Source organism: Pleurodeles waltl, chromosome 11 (genome assembly GCF_031143425.1).
Source record: "Pleurodeles waltl isolate 20211129_DDA chromosome 11, aPleWal1.hap1.20221129, whole genome shotgun sequence".
NCBI classification, from domain to species: Eukaryota; Metazoa; Chordata; class Amphibia; order Caudata; family Salamandridae; genus Pleurodeles; species Pleurodeles waltl.
Genome location: NC_090450.1, coordinates 21,113,029 through 21,132,758, shown reverse-complemented (window position 1 = coordinate 21,132,758; position 19,730 = coordinate 21,113,029). Strand labels below are relative to the sequence as shown.

Here is a 19,730-nt window from a genome sequence, read left to right as displayed (position 1 = left end):
TGGGGGGGGTCATTGTTTTTTTTTTTCCACATTAGAAACTCCCATTTTGGGAGTTTCTTTTTGAAAACTGTAAAAACTTTGGGAACATTTGACAGCCTGCAGTCATGTCTGATGGAGCCGCCCGTCAAATGTTTCCTACGTTGCCATAAACCGCAATGACTGCAATCCTGCCAATGTATAAAGGTGTCATTAGGGCGAGCAGACATCCCTGAATTTGGTGGGGGGCGGAGTAAATGGCAGAGTGGCAGACATAAAATCCTCCACCATCTGTCTGCCTTTACTCCCTCTAAATCAGGCTCTGGCTAGAGGGGCACAGTGGCTCAAAAACAATGGTTTGGAATGCTACCCGGGCGATGACCAATGGTGGTTAGGCTAGGTGCAAGCATTAGTTTGATTGTATTTTGGCAGTGTGTGTGTGGGGTCGGGGTTGGGATATTACACCACCCTAATAAATGTATTTTGTGCTAAATAGTTGGGGACTGGTGCTCTCAGTCGGCACGGTGAGGTGGTCGGATTTCACCAGGATTTTGTTTACACAGATAACAGTCTCAAGTCTCTCTCTCTCTCCCTCTCTCTCTCTCCCTCTCCGCATTACTGTCCCTTTCCACTGCCCCTTTACCCCCTCTCATGTGCCCTGCTTGTCGTATAATGTATTTTAACATTATGTGCCAGCGTGACTGCTGGGAAATCAGGAGCTCACCGCCCAAATCTTACTGACCAAGCTAAGCCCCGGCCTACTACTGCTAATGTTTGTGAATTTCAAGAAGTATTATATGTGCATCCATTCCAGGAGTACTCTCTAGGTGCAGATTTAGGCCCATATTTATACTCTTTGACGCAAAACTGCGCTAACGCAGTTTTGCGCCAAAAAAATTAGCGCCGGCTAACACCATTCTGAAGCGCCATGCGGGCGCCGTATTTATTGAATGGCGTTAGCCGGCGTTAGCCGACCGGCGCTGCCTGGTGTGCGTGAAAAAAAACCACGTACACCAGGCAGCGCCGGCGTAGGGAAAAATGGCGTTTGGGCGTCCAAAAATGGGGCAAGTCAGGCTGAGGCAAAAAAATCGTCTTAACCCGATTTGCACCATTTTTTGGGCGCCCAGACGCCATTAACATGACTCCTGTCTTAGCAAAGACAGGAGTCATGCCCCCTTGCCCAATGGCCATGCCCAGGGGACTTCTGTCCCCTGGGCATGGCCATTGGGCATAGTGGCATGTAGGGGGGCACAAATCAGGCCCCCCCTATGCCAAAAAAAAAACAATACTTACCACAACTTACCTTTTCTTCCCTGGGATGGGTCCCTCCATCCTTGGGTGTCCTCCTGGGGTGGGCAAGGGTGGCAGGGGGTGTCCCTGGGGGCTTGGGAGGGCACCTCTGGGCTCATTCTGAGCCCACAGGTCCCTTAACGCCTGCCCTGACCCAGGCGCAAATGCGGGTTTTTTTAGTCCCGCCCACTCCCGGGCGTCATTTTTGCCCGGGAGTATAAATACGACGCATATGCATCGCAGTCATTTTTTAAGACGGGAACGCCTACCTTGCATATCATTAACGCAAGGAAGGTGTTCACGCAAAAAAATGACGCTAACTCCATGAAGTTTGGCGCTAGACGCGTCTAACGCCAAAGTATAAATATGGAGTTAGTTTTGCGTCAAATTTGCGTTGAAAAAAATGACGCAAATTCGGCGCAAACAGAGTATAAATATGCCCCTCAGTGCCTTTTTGGTAAATCTGTCAAAAAAAACACACACACACACACACACACACACACACACACCCACCCCCCCCCCCCCCCCCCCCCCACCCCACCCCACCCAAATACACAGGACGTGATCAAGGCTACGGCTGAAGCGTGTTGTGAGGAGGCATTGTCCATTGCACCTCGTGGGTGGTGCAGTGTTAGGGTTAAAGACCAAAACCCTCATAAGAAACGACACTACACTCCCGGAGGCTGCACAATCCAATTTTCATTTATTTCCTTGATTTAAGCTTTCCAAGCAGACACCCCGACGCGTTTCGACATAATGGGGGTTATTCTAACTTTGGAGGAGGTGTTAATCCGTCCCAAAAGTGACGGATTTACCACCAGCCGTATTACGAGTCCATTATATCCTATGGAACTCGTAATACGGCTGGTGGTATATCCGTCACTTTACCGTCACTTTTGGGACGGATTAACACTCCTCCAAAGTTAGAATAACCCCCAATGTCTTCTTCCAGGTGGTTTTGCCTGCTCATTACCTCCATCTACTGACATCCTGATTTATGAACGTGCCCGAGAGAGGGTTTCCAGGTGTGGGAAATCATGTGGACTACCAATCCCAGAATGCTATAAATAAATCAGGATTATATGAATAAATGAAAATTGGATTGTGCAGCCTCGGGGAGTGCAGTGTCGTTTCTTTGTGTTTCATAGCAGGGTTTTTAGTCTTTAACCATAACACTGCACCAGCAGCGAGGTGCGTCGCTGTCTAAGACCAAAGGTTTTGTTATGACATATATATATATATATATATATATATATATATATATATATATATATATATATATATATATATATATATATATATATATATATATATATATATATATATATATATATATATATATATATATATATATTTTTTTTTTTTTAAAGTTCCTGATCCAAAAAATTAACAAGTTAAAACTTCTCCATGAAATCAGGATGACACGAAAAAGCAACGAAGACATAGCAGACCTGACTCATGGCTCTCAGACCCGACCACCAAGCCAGAAATTAAATTATTTAGGGTGTGTCACACCCCAAACACCACCCCGTGAAGCTACCGCCTGTAATCTAGGCAGGAGACACACAGTTTGTAAAGCCAAATATGGAAATATGTTAGCTGTTTGTCGTCTAAAATTGTTTCCACTTCAATGTAATTCAATTGGGAAAATACATTCTCCCATTTTATTTTTCAAAATCCCCCTCTTTCCAAATGCTGCCATGTCTGCAGTTGTAAGGAGCAAGGGGTATGTGATGTAGGAGTATGAACATGACTACAGCAGCAGCCATCTGATAGACATTGCCGCATTATTCCCACGTCTACCATGGGTACGTTTCATTTTGCGCACAAAGACACCTGTACTCAACCTGAATGTATGTTGGCAATAATGCAGACACAGTGACCTCAACTCCATTTTTGTCATCCAAATGCCTTTTATTTCCACACTACACAGGGTGAGATGTGTGCACGCTTTACATGAATATGAAACCCTTTAGTGATATGCAGCAATGTGTGAAGATTATAAAAATAAATTATGATAAATAGACTACATCTGTACACTAGATCACCAAAGAGCCGTGGAAACCTCTTTGCTCCTGTGCTTCGAGGTGTGTGGAAGATGTAAGAGGGGTTTCAACACGATGTTCTCAATGGTTCGTGATAGTTGCAACAGCTCGCCTCTGTGTATGGAAGGTTATTGTCGTTTGCCACTGGTCCTTTCACTGGTCGCTGTGAGTTTGAGAAGTCTGGCTGATGCTCTGAACAGCTCTTATGAGTTTGGGTGGCTTGGATTGGAGAATAAGGGTTTGAAAATGCTGACCACTGATTATTTGGATGGTTCTTCTAAGGTTGGGCGGCCCAGTGGGATTTTGATGGGTTGAACAAGTTGGTCACTGATTCGCTGAATGTTTTTTTGAGCTCGGGCAGCCCAGATGGGAGTAGGATGGAATGAAGAAGTTGGTCACTGAGTCTCTGAAAGGCTGTTTTGACACTGAGGGGCCCAGATGCCTCAATGATGGTTTGAAGATGTTGTCCATGACTCTCTGAAAGCTTCTTATGAAATTGAGTGTCTTGGCTGAACTTGTAGAAGACAAGTCTGTAACTCTTTTTCTTTGAAAACGTTTGCGCTGTTGCGCGCTTGCTTGCCTGATCCTGCTGTGTCTTTCTAGCAAATTGTTGTTGTGACGCTCCAATCATAGGAACCTGGCTTCTCCTGAGGCGGTGTTTGATGGCTCCTCCCAGTGGAAAGTTGCTGTCCTCACTTCCTGTAAGATTGGCTGCCTGCAGAGAAAAGGATGAGAGGCACTGTCAGTTGCAGTGTACAGAGGGGGAAAAAAATGTTTTCATAAGTTGAGGGCAGTCCGTTTGCGTTTCTTGGAACAATTTCAGAAAAAAGTAAATTTAGGAATATAGAACCTGATACAACAACTCCAAGCTAACGCTAGAGAAAACAAAAGTGTACAACACACACGAGCATGAACCCAGTTTATAAATATACCAGCACTAGAGAGGGGGGAGAAGAGATGGAGGAATATAAACAAGGTAAAACAGACTAAAACCTAACAACTAGGAAGGCAGCTACAGGAAAATATGAGGAAATTGACTGTGCCATGTGTCAAATGAAAGACTATATAAAAATGTGGAACAGCTAACATGAGGACAGCAAAAACAAACCGAAAACACCGCAGGATAGGATACATGGTATAGTCAATGGAAAATAAGAAGAATCAAAGCATAATGATTTATTTATTGAAAATAGTTTAGAGTACTACCTACCCTAGGAGACATGAAGAACGACAACGAAATTAAATGAGACAGAATATATGTCAACACATACACTTTGTCCCTAGGAAAAGCAATCAAAAATAAATTAAAATCACCTATAAACAAGTGGAGGAAAATGCTGAGAGGTGTGCCCTGGAGGACTTGCACGCCCTTTATGCTGCCCTGCCAACACAATTGGCCCTTTCCCCATGAAAACCTCCCTTCCGACCAGTTGACCCCATCTGGGAACCCAGACATGTGCTCCATTTACTGACATTTGCTGGAACTGATGGTATAAAAGCAGGATGGTCCTGGCAAAGCCCGGACAGCTGGACACGTTATCTGGGTGAGTGTCCCCCTCTGCTTTGGCCACCCCGCAGTGGAGCCCACAGCTCTGCAAGCAGAGGTGGAGGATTGTAACTCTGTGCCCCATCGTGCAGTGGGTAAAGCTGTAGCTCGCCCACCAAGCCTTCAAAGTGCCCAAAGCTCTGCAGGCAGACAGGGACTGGTGTCAAATCTCTCATTTTTTTATTGCACCAACTCTGTGGCAGTTAAAAGCACTGTCTGTTAAAAGCCAAACTAGTTCCTGGGACACAACTGCAGAGACAATTTGGGGCTTGTATCCCAACCTATGAAACAAATCAATTACAAATTACTTTTCTCCAAGAAACTAAAAACTGGTAAATGAAACATCTACTTGGGTGGTAAATGTACAGAAAAGCATGCATGGGTGAATCAGTAAGATTTTCTTAGTCTGATCAAAGATCATCATTTCCAAAGAAGCAGCCTTTGCCAAAAAAGGAGAGGTTGAAATTTGATCAAGAGAAATCTTGATGGTCCTTCTTGCTCTTATCGTAGACTATGCTCAAATAATTGGAATAAGGTGAACATGGGAGAAGATGAGAGGTTAGCCAGAAAGAACACCACCTGTAATCAGAATAAAATAAGGTCGTTTTGTCAATCCTTTTCTCTTTGCTGATCTTCAAGTACACTTTATAGAAAGCAAAATCTTCCCACTGCTCAGACGTCCACCTCCTTAGAGAGAGAGACACTTCAAGTCCTTTTATCAAACTTAAGTTGGATTAAAGTTTCTAAAAACTTGGAAACTTACTGTCATATTAATTATTTGAGAGTACATCTGGGTAAAATTGAAATAAAGGTAAATGGCATAGTTTTCATGGATGGCTACATGGAAGGCAGTCTCAAAACCAGTAATGAAAAAGAGGGCATCTTAGGGAGATAACATTTATGAGAATTTTTAGAATTTTTTTTTTTATAATCACTTACCTTCTGGATCAAAATAATTAGCCCACTCTGGCTTCCTTAATATCAGGCCTCTTCCTAACATTAATTGGCAACAGTTTTTAATTTGCCCGATTCATCCTGGTTTTGAGTTAACTGGCTAACTTTTTATATGTTCTCAATTCTTTACCACATACCCTTCATCTTTTAACTTATTTGTAAGGGTACTTCTTATTACTACAATTTCCTGCACCCATCATCAAGTCTTAAAGAGCACGTCAATTAAGCCTGGTGCGCAGTACCATAGGGTAACCCAAGGCATGTCCTGAAGAGGCCTTCCGATTTCCACCATTCACACTTATAGAAGTGGGCATTCTAGGCCCTTGGCTAGCAGGTACAAATCCTCTAAACTCTGTCTCGCCCCTGCCCACCAGTTTCTCACAGGTGTAGGAGGGGGAAGAGTATCTCTCCGTAGCACAAACAGCTCCATATGCTGTATTACTAAATTACAAAGGGTCCCATTGAGTGCATTGCTGGATAGACTGTGAATAGCTTTCTACTTTGAAGTACATGAGAAGGAAGCTCTCTTTTCCTCTAGCTGGAGTAGGAAGCGCTCTCGGCCTTGTCTTAATGGCTAGTGGAAGTGCCCATCCTTGCACTACTGCAGAGTGAAGGGCCTTATTGGTCATAATATTCAAGTGTGACGGCTTGTCCGCTGCCCGATTGAAGTTTGAAAGGCTCTATCCAGTTTATTGGTGAAGTGCAAATGACTATCTGATGCAATATTAAATGGCACATGAGGATCTCATGCCTTACTGGATTCCAAAGCACTCTATCTGATGTGTTAGTGGATTCTGTAAAGCTCTATAAGATGTACTGTTGCATTCTGATGGGCTACATCTGGTGCACTATAGGATTCTAAAGGGAATCTCTGTAATCAATTACTTAATTTTGGAAAGGATCTATGGGATGGCTAGCTGGATTCTGAGGCACTCTATCTGCTGAATTACTGGATTTGTAAGGGATCTATCTGAAGAAGTACTGGATCTGTAAGCACTCTATCTGATGAAGTACTGGACTCTGAAAGGATCTATCTAATGAATAACCAGATTCTGAAGGGGTCTATCTGATGAATAACTGGATTCTGAAGGGGTCTATCTGATAAATAACTGGATTCTGAAGGGGTCTATCTGATGAATAACTGGATTCTGAAGGGGTCTATCTGATAAATAACTGGATTCTGAAGGGGTTTATCAGATGAATAACTGGCTCCTGAGGTGATATATTTGATGAATAATTGGATTCTGAAAGGATCTATCTGATGAATAACTGGATTCTGAGGCTTCTCTATCTAATGAATAACTGGATTCTGAAGGGATCTATGAGATGGATTAAATGATTCTGAACCATTAGCACAGCTTGAAGACCCATATTATGTGAATGAAATGAACTATTCTTTATTGGAGTGTGAGCAGTTCTAGAAGTTGTATTCCTGGAGCCAGAGATCCTTTCGTGGGTGCATTAGTGAGGTGTGAACGCCTCTACACTATGTTCACTGAGGTAGGAATGGCTCTCGTGGAAGCACTACTGTAGCATCAAGAGCCCTAATACTGAATGAATGAAATGATGCATTATTGGAGTATGAATTGCTATAAAAACTGTATTACCTGATGCATATGTTATGTGTATTTGTAAAGCGCACTATCACCCTCGAGGATATGCAGGCGCTGAACAGATATGTGGGCACCTAGCCCAGCGCCCCTGACTGGTTGGTTAATTGAAAATCCAGGTCTTCTTCTGCTTGCAGGATTCCGGAAGAGAGCAGGAGGCTCTGATGTGGGAGGCTGTTACATGCTTTAGGAGCAATGCAAGTGAAGACCTATCCTCCCGATCTGGTTCTGTGTAGACATGGGATGTGTGAGAGTAGGAGACCTGCAGAACAGAGGTGTCTGGGTGGGTGGTGGAAGGAGATGCAAATGTTCAGGTAAGTGGGGCCTAAGTTGTGTAGTGCTTTCGATTTGTGTGGGTGAAGAGTTTGAAATGAGGATGTTTGTGTATTGGGAACCTGATGTGAATGGTTCTATTCAACAAACAAGGGAGCTGTCAATGGCATACCTTAATTGAAGCGGTGTGAAGTGCTGGATCTGACACATTAGTGAAGAAGGAACACTGCTATGATTTATGCTGTCGGAGCATGAAATATGAATGGCTCTTTTCGCTGATATCACTGGAGTGTAAAGGGCAGTATCTGAAGGGCTGGTTAAACGTATGAACTTTATACTTGATGCTAATGGAGTGTAACAAGCTCTGCAGTTTCCATTAATGGATGATGTAAGGTGACATTGGATTATATAGGACTCCATCTTTGTGTGACTGGAGTGTGAAGTGCTCCATCTTTGAGCTTCCGGGGTATGAAAAGCTGTGTAGTTTTCAGAATTGGATGATGAGGTGTGCGGTACTAAAGCCTATGGCCCTCATAACAACTCTGGAGGATGGCGGTATTTTAGAGAAAAGTACTGCCAACAGGCTGAAGGTACCTTTACCCAAAATATGACATTGGCGGTTTGGCTGAAGCCAAATCGCCTATGTACCACTCTGTCCGACAGGGCGGTAACAGCCGCAGGGCTGGAGACTAATCTCCAGCCAGGCGGCCGTCACTGTTACACCCGTGGGATTATGACCCCGCCTACTGCCATGGTTTTTGTGGCTTCCTTACCGCCACGAAAACCATGGTGGTAGGCACTATCAGTGACACGGAATCCCTTCCTTGTCAATGATGGGGGTCTTCCCTGCCACCCCCCCAGAGTCCTCCCACTCCAGCCCCCCCACAACATGCATGCACATTCACGCACCATCATACACACACATAGACACACTCATACCAACATTCACCCATGCATGCATACATCCATTCACACACACATCCACACACACTGACATACATACAAGCACACACACATTCACACAATACATGCACTCACACATGCACACACATAACACACGCAATGCACACCCACTATCACTCACACACAGACATACACACACTGCCCCACCGCACTCCCCTGTCAGAGCACTCGACTTACCTGATTTCAGGGGGTCCTCTGGCAGGAGGCGATACGGGGCACTGCTGCCAGCAGCAGCATCTGCCAGCAGAACACTGCCAGGCTGTATCATGGATCATAATCCGGTCTGCGACGGTCTACTGGCGTGGCACTGTTGCTGGCAGCAGCACCACCTTACCGCCGTCTGCCGTCATGACCGTAACCGGAATTCTGCCATCCGTCTGGTGGAATTCTGGCTACGGTCATAATATGGCGGTCGGCTGGTAGCCACGACAATGGTCTTTTGGCGGCCGTCGCCGTGGGGGTAGGCGGTTTCTACCGCCACTGTCATAATGAGGGCTCATATTTTTTGTGTAATTGGATTATGAAGGATTCCATCTTTGCGTTACTGCGCAGTGAAACAGACACATACTATGTACCAATTGATTGTGAAGGGCTCCATCTTTATGTTGCATATGAAAGTCTATTTTTTTTTTGTATGACTTGATTATGAAAGACTCCATCTTTGTGTTACTGGAGAGTGAAGGGTTCTGTTAAAAAGTATCATACCTGTGCAAATGGCTGATTTCACTGCCTTCTATTAACCAAGAATGTGAGACAACATGTGACACGTTGTACAGAGTATGAATGGGTAAATCTGACATATTATGGCAGTGCAAAGGATCCTGTTTAATGAATTATTGGGTTCTGATTGACTCTATTCAATGCATTATTGGATTCTGATGGACTCTATTCAATGCATTATTGGATTCTGAAGGACTCTAATGCATTATTGGATTGTGGTACTATATTGAATGCATAATTTGATTCTGATGGACTCTATTCAATGCATTATAAGATTCTGAAGGAGTCTTTTCAGTGCATTACTGGATTCTGAAGGACTGTATTCAATGCATTATGGGACTCTGATGGACTCTATTCAATGTATTATTGGATTCTGATGGACTCTATTCAATGCATTATTGGATATTGATTATTCTATGCATTATTGGATATTGATTGACTCTATTCAATTCATTATTGGATTCGGATGGACTCTATTCAATGTATTATTGGATTCTGAAGAACTCTATTCAGTGCATCATTGGATTCTGATGGACTCTATTTGATGCATCATTGGATTCTGGTGGACTCTATTCAATACATTATTGGATTCTGAAGAAATCTATAAAATGCATTATTGTATTCTGATGGACTCTGAGTGAATTATTGGGTTCTGATTGACTCTATTCAATGCATTATTGGATTCTGAAGGACTCTAATCATTATAGGATTCTGATGGACTCTACTGAATACATTATTGGACTCTGATGGATTCTATTCAATGCATTATTGGATATTGATTGACTCTATCCAATGTATTATTTGATTCTGATGGACTCTATTCAATGCATTATTGGATTCTGATGAACTCTATTCAATGTATTATTGGATTCTGAAGGACTCTATTCAGTGCATCATTGGATTCTGATGGACTCTATTTGATGCATCATTGGATTCTGATGGACACTATTCAGTGCATTATTAGATTCTGAAGAAATCTATTCAATGCATTATTGGATACTGATGGACTATATTCCATGCGTTATTGGATTCTGATGGACTATATTCAATGCATTATTGGATTCTGAAACACTCTATTCAATGCAATATTGGATTCTGATCGACTATTGAATGCATTATTGCATTCTGATGGACTCTATTCAATGCAGTAATGGGTTCTGATGGACTCTATTGAATGCATTATTGGATTCTGATGGACTCTATTCCAAGCGTTATTGGATTCTGATGGACTCTAATTCCATGCATTATTGGATTATGATCGACTCTATTCAATTTGTTATTGGATTCTGGTCAACTATTGAATGCATTATTGGATTATGATCGACTATTATTGGGTTTTGAAGAATTCTTCTGAATGCATTATTGGATTCTGGTGAACTCTAGTCAGCACAATATTGGATTCTGATGGACTCTATTGAATGCATTATTGGATTCTGAAACACTCTATTCAATGCAATATTGGATTTTGATTGACTATTGCATGCATTATTGGATTCTGTTGGACTCTATTCCAAGTGTTATTGGATTCTGATGACTCTATTCAATGCATTATTGCATTCTGAAGGACTCTATTCACTGCATTATTGGATTCTGATGGACTCCATTCAGTGCATTATGGGATTCTGAAGGACTCTATTCAATGCATTATTAGAATCTCTATTCAATGCATTATTGGATTCTGATGGACTCCATTCAATGCATTATTGGATTCTGAAGGACTCTATTCAATGCATTATTGGAGACTGATGGACTCTAGTGAATGTATTATTGAATTCTGATGGACTCTAGTGAATGTATTATTGAATTCTAATGAACGCTAGTGAATGTATTATTGAATTCTGATGGACTCAATGGAATGAATTATCGAATTCTGTGAGACTCTATTCCATGCATTACTGGATTCTGATAGACTCTATTGGATGCATCATTGGATTCTGAAGGACTCTATTCGGTGCATTAGTGGGTTCCGAAGGACTCTAATCAATGCATTATTGGATTCTGATGGACTCTATTTAATGTATTATTGGATTCTGAAGGCCTCTATTCAATGCATTATTGGAGTCTGATGGACTCTAGTGAATGTATTATTGAATTCTGATTGACTCTAGTGAATGTATTATTGAATTCTAATGGGCGCTAGTGAATGAATTATCGAATTCTGATGGACTATTGAATGCAATATTTGATTTTGATTGACTCTATTCGGTGCATTATTGAATGCTGATGGACTCTATTCAAAGCATTATGTATTCTGATGGACTCTATTCAATGCATTATTGGATTCTGATGGACTCTATTCAATGCATTATTGGATTCTGGTCGACTATTGAATGCATTATTGGATTCTGATCAACTCTATTCAATGCATTATTGGGTTTTGAAGAATTCTTCTGAATGCATTACTGGATTCTGGTGAACTCTATTCAATGCAATAATGGATTCTGATGGACTCTATTGAATTCATTATTGGATTCTGATGGACTCCATTCAATGCATTATTGGATTCTGAAGGACTCTATTCAATGCATTATTGGATTCTGAAGGACTCTATTCACTGCATTATTGGATTCTGATGGACTCCATTCAGTGCATTATGGGATTCTGAAGGACTCTATTCAATGCATTATTAGAATCTCTATTCAATGCATTATTGGATTCTGATGGACTCCATTCAATGCATTATTGAATTCTGAAGGACTCTATTCAATGCATTATTGGAGACTGATGTACTCTAGTGAATGTATTATTGAATTCTGATGGACTCTAGTGAATGTATTATTGAATTCTAATGAACGCTAGTTAATGTATTATTGAATTCTGATGGACTCAATGGAATGAATTATCGAATTCTGCGAGACTCTATTCCATGCATTACTGGATTCTGATAGACTCTATTGGATGCATCATTGGATTATGAAGGATTCCATCTTTGCGTTACTGCGCAGTGAAACAGACACATACTATGTACCAATTGATTGTGAAGGGCTCCATCTTTATGTTGCATATGAAAGTCTATTTTTTTTTTGTATGACTTGATTATGAAAGACTCCATCTTTGTGTTACTGGAGAGTGAAGGGTTCTGTTAAAAAGTATCATACCTGTGCAAATGGCTGGTTTCACTGCCTTCTATTAACCAAGAATGTGAGACAACATGTGACACGTTGTACGGAGTATGAATGGGTAAATCTGACATATTATGGCAGTGCAAAGGATCCTGTTTAATGAATTATTGGGTTCTGATTGACTCTATTCAATGCATTATTGGATTCTGATGGACTCTATTCAATGCATTATTGGATTCTGAAGGACTCTAATGCATTATTGGATTGTGGTACTATATTGAATGCATAATTTGATTCTGATGGACTCTATTCAATGCATTATAAGATTCTGAAGGAGTCTTTTCAGTGCATTACTGGATTCTGAAGGACTGTATTCAATGCATTATGGGACTCTGATGGACTCTATTCAATGTATTATTGGATTCTGATGGACTCTATTCAATGCATTATTGGATATTGATTATTCTATGCATTATTGGATATTGATTGACTCTATTCAATTCATTATTGGATTCGGATGGACTCTATTCAATGTATTATTGGATTCTGAAGAACTCTATTCAGTGCATCATTGGATTCTGATGGACTCTATTCAATGCATTATTGGATTCTGAAGGACTCTAATCATTATAGGATTCTGATGGACTCTACTGAATACATTATTGGACTCTGATGGATTCTATTCAATGCATTATTGGATATTGATTGACTCTATCCAATGTATTATTTGATTCTGATGGACTCTATTCAATGCATTATTGGATTCTGAAGGACTCTAATCATTATAGGATTCTGATGGACTCTACTGAATACATTATTGGACTCTGATGGATTCTATTCAATGCATTATTGGATATTGATTGACTCTATCCAATGTATTATTTGATTCTGATGGACTCTATTCAATGCATTATTGGATTCTGATGAACTCTATTCAATGTATTATTGGATTCTGAAGGACTCTATTCAGTGCATCATTGGATTCTGATGGACTCTATTTGATGCATCATTGGATTCTGATGGACTCTATTCAGTGCATTATTAGATTCTGAAGAAATCTATTCAATGCATTATTGGATACTGATGGACTCTATTCCATGCGTTATTGGATTCTGATGGACTATATTCAATGCATTGTTGGATTCTGAAGAAATCTATTCAATGCATTATTGGATTCTGAAGGACTCTATTCCAAGTGTTATTGGATTCTGATGGACTCCATTCAATGCATTATTGGATTCTGAAACACTCTATTCAATGCAATATTGGATTCTGATCGACTATTGAATGCATTATTGCATTCTGATGGACTCTATTCAATGCAGTAATGGGTTCTGATGGACTCTATTGAATGCATTATTGGATTCTGATGGACTCTATTCCAAGCGTTATTGGATTCTGATGGACTCTATTCAATTTATTATTGGATTCTGGTCGACTATTGAATGCATTATTGGATTATGATCGACTATTATTGGGTTTTGAAGAATTCTTCTGAATGCATTATTGGATTCTGGTGAACTCTAGTCAGCACAATATTGGATTCTGATGGACTCTATTGAATGCATTATTGGATTCTGAAACACTCTATTCAATGCAATATTGGATTTTGATTGACTATTGAATGCATTATTGGATTCTGTTGGACTCTATTCCAAGTGTTATTGGATTCTGATGGACTCTATTCAATGCATTATTGCATTCTGAAGGACTCTATTCAGTGCATTATTGCATTCTGATGGACTCTATTCAGTGCATTATTGCCTTCTGACGGACTCAATTCAGTGCATTATTGGATTCTGGAGGACTCTATTCCAAGTGTTATTGGATTCTGATGGACTCTATTCAATGCATTATTGGATTCTAGTCGACTATTGAATGCATTATTGGATTCTGATCAACTCTATTCAATGCATTATTGGGTTTTGAAGAATTCTTCTGAATGCATTACTGGATTCTGGTGAACTCTATTCAATGCAATAATGGATTCTGATGGACTCTATTGAATGCATTATTGGATTCTGAAGGGCTCTATTCAGTGCATTATTGCATTCTGAAGGACTCTATTCAGTGCATTATTGCATTCTAAAGGACTCTATTCAGTGCATTATTGCATTCTGAAGGACTCTATTCAGTGCATTATTGCATTCTGAAGGACTCTAATTCCATGCATTATTGGATTCTGATTGACTCTATTCAATGTATTATTGTATTCTGAAGGACTCTATTCAGTGCATCATTGGATTCGGATGGACTCTATTCAATGCATTATTGGATTCTGATGGACTCCATTCAATGCATTATTGGATTCTGATGGACTCTATTCAATTTATTATTGGATTCTGGTCGACTATTGAATGCATTATTGGATTATGATCGACTATTATTGGGTTTTGAAGAATTCTTCTGAATGCATTATTGGATTCTGGTGAACTCTAGTCAGCACAATATTGGATTCTGATGGACTCTAGTGAATGTATTATTGAATTCTAATGAACGCTAGTGAATGTATTATTGAATTCTGATGGACTCAATGGAATGAATTATCGAATACTGCGAGACTCTATTCCATGCATTACTGGATTCTGATAGACTCTATTGGATGCATCATTGGATTCTGAAGGACTCTATTCGGTGCATTAGTGGGTTCCGAAGGACTCTAATCAATGCATTATTGGATTCTGATGGACTCTATTTAATGTATTATTGGATTCTGAAGGCCTCTATTCAATGCATTATTGGAGTCTGATGGACTCTAGTGAATGTATTTTGAATTCTGATGGACTCTAGTGAATGTATTATTGAATTCTAGTGGGCGCTAGTGAATGAATTATCGAATTCTGATGGACTATTGAATGCAATATTTGATTTTGATTGACTCTATTCGGTGCATTATTGGATTCTGATGGACTCTATGCAATGCATTATTGAATGCTGATGGACTCTATTCAAAGCATTATGTATTCTGATGGACTCTATTCAATGCATTATTGGATTCTGATGGACTCTATTCAATGCATTATTGGATTCTGGTCGACTATTGAATGCATTATTGGATTCTGATCAACTCTATTCAATGCATTATTGGGTTTTGAAGAATTCTTCTGAATGCATTACTGGATTCTGGTGAACTCTATTCAATGCAATAATGGATTCTGATGGACTCTATTGAATGCATTATTGGATTCTGATGGACTCCATTCAATGCATTATTGGATTCTGAAGGACTCTATTCAATGCATTATTGGATTCTGAAGGACTCTATTCACTGCATTATTGGATTCTGATGGACTCCATTCAGTGCATTAAGGGATTCTGAAGGACTCTATTCAATGCATTATAAGAATCTCTATTCAATGCATTATTGGATTCTGATGGACTCCATTCAATGCATTATTGGATTCTGAAGGACTCTATTCAATGCATTATTGGAGACTGATGGACTCTAGTGAATGTATTATTGAATTCTGATGGACTCTAGTGAATGTATTATTGAATTCTAATGAACGCTAGTTAATGTATTATTGAATTCTGATGGACTCAATGGAATGAATTATCGAATACTGCGAGACTCTATTCCATGCATTACTGGATTCTGATAGACTCTATTGGATGCATCATTGGATTCTGAAGGACTCTATTCGGTGCATTAGTGGGTTCCGAAGGACTCTAATCAATGCATTATTGGATTCTGATGGACTCTATTTAATGTATTATTGGATTCTGAAGGCCTCTATTCAATGCATTATTGGAGTCTGATGGACTCTAGTGAATGTATTTTGAATTCTGATGGACTCTAGTGAATGTATTATTGAATTCTAGTGGGCGCTAGTGAATGAATTATCGAATTCTGATGGACTATTGAATGCAATATTTGATTTTGATTGACTCTATTCGGTGCATTATTGGATTCTGATGGACTCTATGCAATGCATTATTGAATGCTGATGGACTCTATTCAAAGCATTATGTATTCTGATGGACTCTATTCAATGCATTATTGGATTCTGATGGACTCTATTCAATGCATTATTGGATTCTGGTCGACTATTGAATGCATTATTGGATTCTGATCAACTCTATTCAATGCATTATTGGGTTTTGAAGAATTCTTCTGAATGCATTACTGGATTCTGGTGAACTCTATTGAATGCATTATTGGATTCTGATGGACTCCATTCAATGCATTATTGGATTCTGAAGGACTCTATTCAATGCATTATTGGATTCTGAAGGACTCTATTCACTGCATTATTGGATTCTGATGGACTCCATTCAGTGCATTATTGCATTCTGAAGGACTCTATTCAGTGCATTATTGCATTCTGAAGGACTCTAATTCCATGCATTATTGGATTCTGATTGACTCTATTCAATGTATTATTGTATTCTGAAGGACTCTATTCAGTGCATCATTGGATTCGGATGGACTCTATTCAATGCATTATTGGATTCTGATGGACTCCATTCAATGCATTATTGGATTCTGATGGACTCTATTCAATGCATTATTGGATTCTGAAGGACTCTATTCACTGCATTATTGGATTCTGATGGACTCCATTCAGTGCATTATGGGATTCTGAAGGACTCTATTCAATGCATTATTAGAATCTCTATTCAATGCATTATTGGATTCTGAAGGACTCTATTCAATGCATTATTGGAGACTGATGGACTCTAGTGAATGTATTATTGAATTCTGATGGACTCTAGTGAATGTATTATTGAATTCTATTGAACGCTAGTGAATGTATTATTGAATTCTGATGGACTCAATGGAATGAATTATCGAATACTGCGAGACTCTATTCCATGCATTACTGGATTCTGATAGACTCTATTGGATGCATCATTGGATTCTGAAGGACTCTATTCGGTGCATTAGTGGGTTCCGAAGGACTCTAATCAATGCATTATTGGATTCTGATGGACTCTATTTAATGTATTATTGGATTCTGAAGGCCTCTATTCAATGCATTATTGGAGTCTGATGGACTCTAGTGAATGTATTATTGAATTCTGATGGACTCTAGTGAATGTATTATTGAATTCTAGTGGGCGCTAGTGAATGAATTATCGAATTCTGATGGACTATTGAATGCAATATTTGATTTTGATTGACTCTATTCGGTGCATTATTGGATTCTGATGGACTCTATGCAATGCATTATTGAATGCTGATGGACTCTATTCAAAGCATTATGTATTCTGATGGACTCTATTCAATGCATTATTGGATTCTGATGGACTCTATTCAATGCATTATTGGATTCTGGTTGACTATTGAATGCATTATTGGATTCTGATCAACTCTATTCAATGCATTATTGGGTTTTGAAGAATTCTTCTGAATGCATTACTGGATTCTGGTGAACTCTATTCAATGCAATAATGGATTCTGATGGACTCTATTGAATGCATTATTGGATTCTGATGGACTCCATTCAATGCATTATTGGATTCTGAAGGACTCTATTCAATGCATTATTGGATTCTGAAGGACTCTATTCACTGCATTATTGGATTCTGATGGACTCCATTCAGTGCATTATGGGATTCTGAAGGACTCTATTCAATGCATTATTAGAATCTCTATTCAATGCATTATTGGATTCTGATGGACTCCATTCAATGCATTATTGGATTCTGAAGGACTCTATTCAATGCATTATTGGAGACTGATGTACTCTAGTGAATGTATTATTGAATTCTGATGGACTCTAGTGAATGTATTATTGAATTCTAATGAACGCTAGTTAATGTATTATTGAATTCTGATGGACTCAATGGAATGAATTATCGAATTCTGCGAGACTCTATTCCATGCATTACTGGATTCTGATAGACTCTATTGGATGCATCATTGGATTATGAAGGATTCCATCTTTGCGTTACTGCGCAGTGAAACAGACACATACTATGTACCAATTGATTGTGAAGGGCTCCATCTTTATGTTGCATATGAAAGTCTATTTTTTTTTTGTATGACTTGATTATGAAAGACTCCATCTTTGTGTTACTGGAGAGTGAAGGGTTCTGTTAAAAAGTATCATACCTGTGCAAATGGCTGGTTTCACTGCCTTCTATTAACCAAGAATGTGAGACAACATGTGACACGTTGTACGGAGTATGAATGGGTAAATCTGACATATTATGGCAGTGCAAAGGATCCTGTTTAATGAATTATTGGGTTCTGATTGACTCTATTCAATGCATTATTGGATTCTGATGGACTCTTCAATGCATTATTGGATTCTGAAGGACTCTAATGCATTATTGGATTGTGGTACTATATTGAATGCATAATTTGATTCTGATGGACTCTATTCAATGCATTATAAGATTCTGAAGGAGTCTTTTCAGTGCATTACTGGATTCTGAAGGACTGTATTCAATGCATTATGGGACTCTGATGGACTCTATTCAATGTATTATTGGATTCTGATGGACTCTATTCAATGCATTATTGGATATTGATTATTCTATGCATTATTGGATATTGATTGACTCTATTCAATTCATTATTGGATTCGGATGGACTCTATTCAATGTATTATTGGATTCTGAAGAACTCTATTCAGTGCATCATTGGATTCTGATGGACTCTATTTGATGCATCATTGGATTCTGGTGGACTCTATTCAATACATTATTGGATTCTGAAGAAATCTATAAAATGCATTATTGTATTCTGATGGACTCTGAGTGAATTATTGGGTTCTGATTGACTCTATTCAATGCATTATTGGATTCTGAAGGACTCTAATCATTATAGGATTCTGATGGACTCTACTGAATACATTATTGGACTCTGATGGATTCTATTCAAGCATTATTGGATATTGATTGACTCTATCCAATGTATTATTTGATTCTGATGGACTCTATTCAATGCATTATTGGATTCTGATGAACTCTATTCAATGTATTATTGGATTCTGAAGGACTCTATTCAGTGCATCATTGGATTCTGATGGACTCTATTTGATGCATCATTGGATTCTGATGGACTCTATTCAGTGCATTATTAGATTCTGAAGAAATCTATTCAATGCATTATTGGATACTGATGGACTCTATTCCATGCGTTATTGGATTCTGATGGACTATATTCAATGCATTGTTGGATTCTGAAGAAATCTATTCAATGCATTATTGGATTCTGAAGGACTCTATTCCAAGTGTTATTGGATTCTGATGGACTCCATTCAATGCATTATTGGATTCTGAAACACTCTATTCAATGCAATATTGGATTCTGATCGACTATTGAATGCATTATTGCATT

At 39.3% G+C, this 19,730-nt stretch overlaps 1 protein-coding gene across 1 annotated transcript in view; it reads right to left on the bottom strand.

The window, feature by feature from the left end:
* Positions 1-3,157: 3,157 nt before the first annotated feature.
* The window catches only part of ARMC9 (armadillo repeat containing 9), a 415,690-nt gene continuing 399,117 nt past the window's right edge, over positions 3,158-19,730 (bottom strand). Inside the window, exon 25 of the mRNA XM_069212859.1 lies at positions 3,158-4,026. Within this exon, the coding sequence (XP_069068960.1) occupies positions 4,004-4,026 (23 nt within the window). The 3' untranslated portion in view covers positions 3,158-4,003. The remainder of the gene's footprint in view (positions 4,027-19,730) is intronic.